This window comes from Amyelois transitella, chromosome 19, assembly GCF_032362555.1.
Source record: "Amyelois transitella isolate CPQ chromosome 19, ilAmyTran1.1, whole genome shotgun sequence".
In the NCBI taxonomy this organism is placed as follows: domain Eukaryota; kingdom Metazoa; phylum Arthropoda; class Insecta; order Lepidoptera; family Pyralidae; genus Amyelois; species Amyelois transitella.
The window spans coordinates 1,511,062-1,520,917 of NC_083522.1; the positions used below are offsets into that span (position 1 = coordinate 1,511,062).

At 38.0% G+C, this 9,856-nt stretch overlaps 1 protein-coding gene across 2 annotated transcripts; it reads left to right on the forward strand.

Moving 5' to 3' along the window:
- The first annotated feature begins 257 nt into the window (after window positions 1-257).
- On the forward strand, window positions 258-9,504 carry LOC106139350 (DNA repair protein RAD52 homolog). 2 transcript variants are annotated; one of them, XM_060949697.1, is made up of 6 exons: window positions 258-309; window positions 1,969-2,107; window positions 2,271-2,425; window positions 2,970-3,347; window positions 6,277-6,382; window positions 9,083-9,504. In XM_060949697.1, exons 1-6 carry the CDS (start codon window positions 280-282, stop codon window positions 9,262-9,264), a joined length of 990 nt encoding a protein of 329 aa, XP_060805680.1. In that variant the 5' UTR covers window positions 258-279; the 3' UTR covers window positions 9,265-9,504. The 2 variants fall into 2 exon arrangements, with proteins under 2 accessions (XP_060805680.1, XP_013196233.2); XM_013340779.2 differs by having other exon boundaries at window positions 263-502; window positions 9,083-9,503.
- The last annotated feature ends 352 nt before the right edge of the window (window positions 9,505-9,856 follow it).

Genomic DNA, 9,856 nt, shown 5'->3' on the forward strand with positions numbered 1-9,856 from the left:
TCAGCCAGTCTGTGTATTGACATTGACGTTGGTGTTGACACTTTGGGCAAAGGCAATGTATCCACCCAAACATTTTTATCAATTATAAATGTATCATTTTTATTTCATTATTTATGTATGTGTTTGAATTTTACTGTAATTGATTATTATTACATTTTAAACATTAGAAAATATTTATCCTTTAATTTAAAATTTATCAGCAGAACTAACATGATTTAAAAAAGTACTCAATTTTTTTTATTGTATACTATATTCGAAACTTCCGCCGTTCCGCGCAAAATGTCAATAGTGTTGTTTTGGTGGACGTACGTAATTTGTGATTACCTGCTTCTTTTAATTTAATATATAGATGGTTGGTGTATTTACTAATTTTAAGGGATAAAGAAGTGTGTAGGATTTGTTTTCTATTCATGGGACCGTGATTATACTGCATAAGTGGATAGTGGTCGGAACCATGCAAAGGAAATCTGGCTTCCCCGTTGCGAATTGCAGCATTAAAATGGTTTGTAACTAATTGATATTTCTTGTAAACATTGGTAAAATATACATTCCCTGTTCCCAATGTTTAGAGGTTCACGGGAATAACCAACTAGTAGACGGTAAATGCTTGTAAGTAACCACCATTCTCTATAACCTAATCGTCTTGATTTTGCTCAAAGAATATATAACCACTTAATTTTGCTTAAATTTCTGGCCTCCGGGGTATAATTATAAAATTATTTTATAATAATGTATATAATTTTTATTTATAAGTAAGGTCAGAAGTACCTAACGTGTATATGTTTATTTAATACCAATTTAATGTTTGTATCATCGACAAAATTACCGGCAATCTGAAATCATCAGCAACAATGTTTACGTGTAGGCAATATTATAAAAGCCAATGGGCCAGAATATTTTAGTATATGACACACCTATGGCTATCCTATAAAGGCAAGACAGAGCCAACAGTTAGTCACAGACCTTAACCCTTCATTGCATGATTTTTCCTATTTCTTTTAAAATAAATCAGGTTGATGTAATTAATGCTCTAGATTAAAGGAAAAATATTAAAAAAAATCCTAGTATAAATAAGAATTTGAATTATTTAAAAAACAGTGATGAAAATTTACATCATTATACATTGTTACATATATAACTCATTACTAAATAAGTCAAAAGATATTGTTTACTTAATCTCCTTTATTCTAAATGATAATTTAAAAAACAATTATTATTTTTATTCAACCACAAATTAACTTCACATTGATTACACGAAATTGTGGAATAGCCTTTACATTTGGGAAATTTACACCGAAGTGACCTTTCTTTTTTTTTATTGTAATTCTTCTTCTAGTAGACTGGTACTAGGGTTTTGTTGTACGCAATAGTCATTTATAAAGTTGCTAGCAACAACAAATTTAAAGTTTACAGTTTTTGAGTACCTTTTTTTCTTCACTAAATGTTATGATTGAAATTTCCATCACCATGCAAAGAAGGGTTAAGAGTCTCAAAAGCCTTTTTACTGGATGTCTTTATTTGTGAAATTCGGATTCAGAGTATGTGACAGGTTTCAAACCAATTCTCTATAGAAGAATATTTTTGACCTATGTAAATGTTTTGAATTTATTTTTTCACAGAAATCAATTGCTTTGTTTCTCTTTTCATATAGCCTCTGTTTAGGGCTTAGGAACCTTGATTTAAAATGTCCCCGATTTTACCATGATTTTATTTATAACAGAAGTTGTATGGTCTTACCGCCATACATATTTCGCTGACCTCGCAACACACTTTAAGCTGAAGCCATTATATGTATACATTTCAGTTAATATTACATGTCAGTGTGCTAAGAATAACGTAACAAACTTTTAGATACAAGTGATCTTTATCTTGCCTACTTATACAAACAAACACTATTTTCAAACATGGTCATACTGGCCCATACAGAAATGAGTAATTTGTTTTCTAAATATATTTCTTTAATTTCAGCCTGACAGTATAATGCCCCATTCAGAGCCTCAACCTTGCGAGGAGGACACTGAACACCGCAGACAACAGCTCATCAACTTTGGACACTCACAATGGGGCTTCAACAACTGGAGTTGGACTGTCACCAAACAAGAATTAGGTTTGATAGAAAATAATGTCTTAAATCTCTAGAAATTTTCCTATTGATAGTTCCCAATCAAAATGAATGCAATTTGTTCATTTTCAGGAAATCTTAAGTACATTGCATGAGCAATAATAAGGTGTTAAATACAGAAATAAACAATGTAATGAATATTTTTCAGATTTTGTGGACCCCGCCGGCAATGGGAAGTACACAGCGGGTGTGGTGGCGTTTGTCTCTATTACAGTGAAAAGCTTTGACATCCAAAGGGAGAATATTGGCTACGCCACTTCTGTTGCTAACAGCAAGGGAATGGCGATTTACAAGTCTAGAAAGGTGATGATTTGTCATTTTATAACAAAAAATTAGGTTCGAAAATATCCAATCTCCTACTAATATTATAAATGCGAAAGTTTGTAAGTATGTCAGGATATCAGTATGGATGTTTGTTACTCTTTCACGCAAAAACTACTGAACTGATTACGATGAAATTTGGTATGTGGGTAGCTGAAGACCCAGAATAACACATAGGCTCATTTTTATCCCAGAGTTCCCCCTGGGATTAATTAGGTTTCCATGCGGATGAAGTCGCGGGCGGCCTCTAGTTTATAATCATAATGTTTTTGTATTCTTATATATTATGAAAAATTATATGATATTTATCAGATATATCATGATTATTATACATTGATATATATTATACATATATCCTTGGACCATGCTTGAAATATTAGTGACATGGTTTTCATATGCAAAATAGCATATGTTCAAAATTGTTATACACATTACAGGCATTAATATTGAGTTAGTTGACTTTTAAGACATCCACACAAGTGATTGATTTTTCAGTAAAGATTTATAGATTAACTTTATGTTTCAGTGCGCCGTTACGAATGCTCTACGCGAAACGTTATTAAGTTTCGGCGGCAGCGTCGCCACAGAACTGATGGAACTCTCAGAGATAAAGACCGAAGCCCCCAGCGCCCCGAACCCGGTCCCGACCGCCCCCGTAGAGCCCGAAAACAACCAGAATCTACCGAACAAACCGATCGAGCCTAAGAATTCTCCTGTCAACAAGGTTATAAGGAAAGAGGAGAGCACGACACCCGCGAACGTGCGGCCGCACCCTCCGCCGGCGATCAAGAACATGGCGGGGAACCCCCCGCCGCCGCCCGTGGCCAAGGCGCACCCGATGCCCGTGAGCCTGCCGCGGGCCGCGCCCCGGGGCCCCGCGCCGCCGCCGCGCCCCAACTCCAACGTAAGTTTCGTGCTGCAGCCCGTGCTGCCGCCGCCGCTGTACGCGCCGCCGCGCCTGGCGCCGCCGCACGCCGCGCCGCCGCCGCACGTGTTCCCCAACTACTACGAGTACTCCGCCGGGCCCTGGCACTTCACGTACGAGACCTACGACCGCCACCACGGTAACGTCAACCTCAATTTCAACATCCCGCCGAAGAATCTGGTCGTGAACAGCCGCTCGGGCTCCGTCGAGTGCAAGAACGCGTGCGGCGTGCGGCCCCCGCACGAGGGGGAGCCCGTGCAGTACGCGCCGCCGCCGCAGAACCAGGGCTGCTGGATCAAACCCACCATTTTCTATGACGGCTTCTGGACGGAGCAGAAAGTGAAGAAGTGGGTCGCGGAGCAAGTCGAGAAGCAGTTCCCGGAGGAAGCGTCCAACAAAGTCTCGTCTCCTAGCACCGGCGGGCAGATGGAACCCCCCACCACTAAATCCTAACAGATTTGTATGAAATTCTCCCGGACTGATTTTCGGTCATAATCTCATTACGAATTAAGGTTCATTCGAGCGTGCTGTATGAACGTATTATGCCATATCTTAGTGGTTTTTAAATTCTAGTAGATATAGGCAGCGCCGGATTATTCATAAGGTTTGTTTTGTAACCGCCAGATGGCGTTGTCCTGAAGAGTAGGATCGAGGCTAAGGTGCTAAATAAGGGGTCCTAAATTTGAGTTGCCCGTGGGTCTAAGCATGTGTAGTCCGGGACTGCGTTTAGGAACATTAATGTAAGTACACATTCGAATTTTTACCACTTTTGTGACTAGTTTTAGGGCTAGAACTATTTATTACTTGTTGTAGGTTTGGAGTTTCATCTCGTATTATCAGAGCATAGGTGTACAATAAAAGCCGGGTGGTTAAGAAACTGAGGCACGTTTAAGCATTTAAAAATAAGGTATGAGATAGCTGCATTCTCATAACTGTTGCTAACGTTGATTTAAAATCCTCTTTATTGTATTTCTAAGTTTTAGCGGCGGTATGTCTCAATTGATCACGTGATACGAAGGGTATGTTACGCCCGCATCACCGCCGGCGTAGATCGGAATAACCTGATTTTCCCGTTCTCGTGGGAATTATCAGAATTAAAAATAATGAAAGGATATGCTTAAAGATATTATCCCATTCAAAATATCTATCAAGCTGTCAATATTTGAATCTCAATAAAATCATTAAGCCAAAGAGCTGAAGCGACCTTTATTTTTTTTGATACTGCTACTTCTGCCTATCCCGTATGGGACAAAGACCATGTTGTCAGTTGATCGTGATCCATTGGGAAATATCTGAGAATAATTTAGTAGGTAGTGGTGTTCGTTGGAGGTTTAGCAAATCTAAAAATATTCACTATTTTTTATCGAATTTTTCCAAGTTATGATATTGCTAGTGTTAAGATTTATTGGCTGTTTAAATTTAGGTGTCGAGCGTTAAAGAAGCAGACATATAAGGATTATTGAAGGAATTAATTAGGCCCTTTTTCGAGATGAAATGTGTGATGCGCAAGAAGACACAGGTTCAAATCCCACCTCTGATATGTACAAATAACTCTGTTCTGAGTTATGTACATTAGTTTGAGTGCTAACCGAATGGTTTACGGTGACTATGTGGTAAAGGTATAGATATGTGTATAACCTTGACCTAGTATTGGTAAGGTTTCTCTGAAAAGGTTGCGTAGGTCAGGCGTGAGTTGCTTAGTGTAAAAACCTGAAATATCTTCTATCTAAAAAAGGCGCACCCCGGGCTCCTATCCAGAGAGGTGAGGATGTAACCAGGATTTACGCCAGGAGAAAAAAAGAGAGAGGATTGAAAGGAGAGCGGATACAAAAGACATTTTTTTTTTTTTAATTTTAATGAAGTAGGTCGGTTTTATGAATTGTATTATAGAGAGTGCATTGAGCCTGATTTTGCTATTTTGCCATAGTAAAATAGATTGTGACGTTATCAAAATATTCACGGAATTGCCATGTATATAGGTGTCTTTGTAGAGGTCGTAGAATAAGCAATGTGTGGAGGACACTACCCATGTTTTTATTGTAATAAATTGTTTGAAATGCCAACATGTTTGTTTGTTATGTTTTTAGTTTTGTTTAAAAATACCTGTTCGTTTTGTTTTTGTTTTGACAAATATGTTAAGACTAGCTCTGCCCGCGACTTCGTCCGCGTGGAATAGTTATTTTGGGCATCATTGAAGCCCTCGAGGATGAATAATTTCCCCCGTTCTTTTTTTCACATTTTCCATTATTTTTTTTAGCTTCTAATAGTTGCAGCGTTATGTTATATAGCCTTCCTCGATAAATGGTCTATTAAACACAAAATTAATTAAAGAGAGAGAGAATTAGAGATTAAAATTATATGGTGTCGTACGCAACCTCGCACGCTCACCAGTGCGATAGTTGCAGGCTGTACTGAATAAAGCGATAACTACCTCGTGATGCGTGGCTGAATTACGAATTTGAGTGTAATTGTTCAACAATGCATTTTCCCTATTGTTCAACAATGCATTTGGAAATCCCAATAACTATTGCAATGATATTGATGCCTAAATGTAAGCGGAGTAAAGGGGCTTCGTAGAGTGATGGAAGGTGCAATCGAAACGCGGAGATGTGAGAAAGGTTATTGCAAAATTTTTGTATGTTTATTTCGGGTTAAGGTTCCTTTAGTAATGTAGAAGTGTACTAAGATTTCGCGGAATTCCCGCGACGTGGGATTTTTTGGGCGTAACGAAACTTAATTTGAAGGTTACGTTTTTTACCTCTTCACATTTGAACTGCTGAACCGATTTCCATGAAAAGCAAAGAATTAATGTGGAATACGGTCATGGGTAATTATCATGCATGGACAAAGTCGCAGGCAAAAGCTAGTGTAGTATAAAACAGGCATGATACCTGCGGTTCCCGTGCAGGAGGCGGAGATGAGCGAAGAGGAAGCGAGGGCGGAGCGCAAGCGCAGACAGCGACTCGCACAAGAAGAGTTCCGGTTGAAACAGCTTGCCAAGAACGCGGGAAACGGTTAGATTTTTTTTTTTTTTGTATCATTGTCATGTAGTTGGTCCTGTGGGTTTTACTCGATCAAACGAATCGAGCACTACACAGTGCGACTTTTATAAGGGATACCGATGTACTCCTGCGCAAGAAGTCTAATTTTCGTATGGCGCGAAATTATTTAAACAGTTAAGCCAATCAGAGCGCGCCTTTTGAACCTTTTTTTTTTGTTATGGAAGGGGAAATCTTTTTTACGGACTTCCCTCCCAGGTCTTCACCCGGGAGAGTGTGGGACTCCTGGCACCTAATGAACCAGCCTACCCATTAAAACCACTCCGTGCGTCCTTTTTGCCATTTTGAGGGCATCATGGGATCGCAGGTATTTCACCACGATGCCCGGCGCGTCTGTGCCGGGAATCTTGCCGTTATGTGCGACCATTAAGTTGCTGATGGTGCCGTGTGGTTGCCGGCACCAATACAAAAAAGAATAGGACCACTCCAACTCTTTCCCATGGATGTCGTAAAAGGCGACTAAGGGATAGGCTTGCAAACTTGGGATTCTTTTTCTCAGGCGATGGGCTAGCAACCTGTCACTATTTGAATCTCAATTCTATCATTAAGCCAAATAGCTGAACGTGGCCATTCAGTCTTTTCAAGACTGTTGGCTCTGTCTACCCCGCAAGGGATATAGACGTGACCATGTGTATGTATGTATGTGTATTAAGTTGCTGGCCCCCCTGTGCCCCTTTGAACCTGCGAATTGAACTTCTGTTAGGAGCGAGATATCAAGCGACATTTTCTGTTTGGATTTTAAAATTGATTTTCTTGTAATAAGGTAAATAGTTATTTTATTGAGTTTCATTCGGTTTATTTCGGTGGATAGATGCGCTATTCTGCGATGTTGATATTGTTGAGGCGACTTACGAAAGAGGAATTTCCCGTTTACGTGCTCGTGATTCGCTTTATCGCGTAAAACCCGAACTAATTCCTCTGGTTGCGTCCTTTTTGGAGAGGGCCCTGAGATCTGTCTGTGAACCGATCTTTTATTGTTTTTAAATTTTATATCTCAAACAAATATTGGTTGAGTGGTTTCACAATACCTATATTACAAAATATGAGACATCTACATATATTTAAAGAAATGAAAACGTTGTGACTATTGTTCTAAACTCAACTAAAAATGATGGCATTCATATTTTGAATGTAGATTGGGGTTCAAATGACACTTTAAAGGTTAGTAAAGGACATTTTTTTTTCACGTAACGAAGTGTGATAAAAAATTTGTTCTCAAATTGAGCATCTGACAATCGATTTGTGTTGTAAATACTAAATCTGCCCTAAAACATGTTTACTGAATTTAATCTGATATTTATATTACTAGGTACCTACTTATTTCATATCGAGTTGGGACATGGTGGACCACAGTGTTAATTTAATACCGGTTAATTACTTTTTATTGCCGGAATAATGATGTACAATTTTATTGTGATCTACGGTTATGTAAGGTTTGTTATTTAGTGTTTACTTCATAACTAGGTAGGTAGGATTTATTAAATAATCTCAATTCTTAAAAATACTTTTTATTCATTTAAACATTCCGATTTTTCAATTGTGTGTTATGTTTGTACTGGTATTTTTAATCTTTTTTTGTAATAAAGTTTAATAAGCTACTTTAGTTATATATTATTATTTATTCCCTTAGCATTTTTTATTATGTTATAGTTGTTGGTTTCCGAACTTGAAGCAGTTACAAAATAAACGCTTCTACCTATTGGCATAGGATAGAAACACAATTGGGAAGAAATTTGGGAGCTCAGAAATGGGACAAATTGGGTTTAAAAAAATCTGTGATGATAATTGTCCGACTTGAGATCTTCTATTATATTCTGCTACGTCATAATGAGAAGGAAAATACACATTTCTTTTTGGGCCCAAGTAAGAGAAGTTTTCGAACTCCAGAAAATACCAAAGCGTTTGTCAACTAGAGCAGAATTAATAAATACTGTAGAAATTGGAGAAATAATAAGAATGCTTTTATATCTTCCAATTTTAAAGTAGTATCCTATTTGAAGTCTGAAATTTAGGACTTAAAAAATCTAAGTTTTACTTATTTCATCAACTTGGCTTAATAATGTAACAAAATTTTATCGAATTCAACTTATGGAAATAAAATTTTGAAATGAGTATTGTCATTGTATATATTCGCTGAAATAGGTCAAAAATTACGGTCACGGAGGCCCCACTCGTATCTCTCATAACAAAGTAATTCATCACACCACAAAGGCTAAGCAGTAGAGCCCGGACTCTAAAGGAATTAACACACACTCAAAGAGTTAGATAGATATGTAGATTTCTCTTTATTGCATTAGGTTTATAATTAAATGTCAATTAAATAATAATATAAGCTTAGGATTTATCCTATGATGATGATGATTGCCGTGTGGTTCCCGGCACAATAGAAAAAAGAATAGGACCATTCCATCTCTTTCCCACGGATGTCGTAAAAGGCGACTAAGGGATAGGCTTACAAACTTGGGATTCTTCTTTTAGGCGATGGGCTAGCAACCTGTCACTATTTGAATCTCAATTCTGTCTTAAAGCCACATAGCTGAACGTGGCCTATCAGTCTTTACAAGACTGTTGGCCCTGTCTACCCCGCAAGGGATATAGACGTGATTATATGTATGTATGTTATCAATGAAACCTGATGCCGTTAATTATCTTCAGATGACAAAGAGCTAAGCAAAGCTGGCAGCAGTATAGACAAGATGCTGATGGACATTCCTACTCAGGATATAGTCATAGAGGAGAGCGGGACGGAAGATGGCAAAAGGAAATCCCCAGCAGACGGTGGCGCTGCCAAGCGGCGGACTAGCGTACTAAATAGACTGGATATCGTTGCCGATTGAGGGTAGTTGTTAACTTTGGTTTTGTAATTTTGTAAAGTAAGTACCTACTTTGTGGAATTTTAAACGTTACCCGATAACATTGTTACGTTGTGTTTGCATAAGAAAGGTAGCTTTTTAAATCTGCTTATTTATTGCCTCTTTTCTTTTGTTTGCTTTGTTATACAAATGTTAAATACCTCAATTTGTAGAAGGATAAACATTCTCATCTGGATACATATTGTAAGTGTTAATTAAAATATACATGTATGTACATGTCACAAATATAATTATTTGTATAAAATTTTTGATAATGTAATAAATTGACTGGGTAGTAAGAGTTATCTCTCTTCATCTCTTTCCCATTGATGTCGTAAAAGGCGACTAAGGGATAGGCTTATATACTTGGGATTCCTCTTTTAGCAACCCATCACTATTCAATTCTCAACAGCTGAACGTGGCCTTTCAGCCTTTTGATGACTGTTGGCTCTGTCTACCCCGCGAGGGATATGGATGTGATTATAAGTTATGTTAGTAAGAGTTATACATACATCACGTCTTTATCCTTTACGGGTCAGATAGTCATATGACTCGAAATCTAGGCTCAGATGTGTGG

Excerpts from the sequence above, each read along its gene's own strand:
- LOC106139350 (XM_013340779.2), top strand. The coding sequence starts at position 455 with ATGCAAAGGAAATCTGGCTTCCCCGTTGCGAATTGCAGCATTAAAATG. Across the intron at positions 503-1,968 it reads CGAATTGCAGCATTAAAATG|CCTGACAGTATAATGCCCCA; the intron begins GTTTGTAACTAA and ends CTTTAATTTCAG. Across the intron at positions 3,348-6,276 it reads CGCCGCGCCCCAACTCCAAC|GAGGCGGAGATGAGCGAAGA; the intron begins GTAAGTTTCGTG and ends GTTCCCGTGCAG.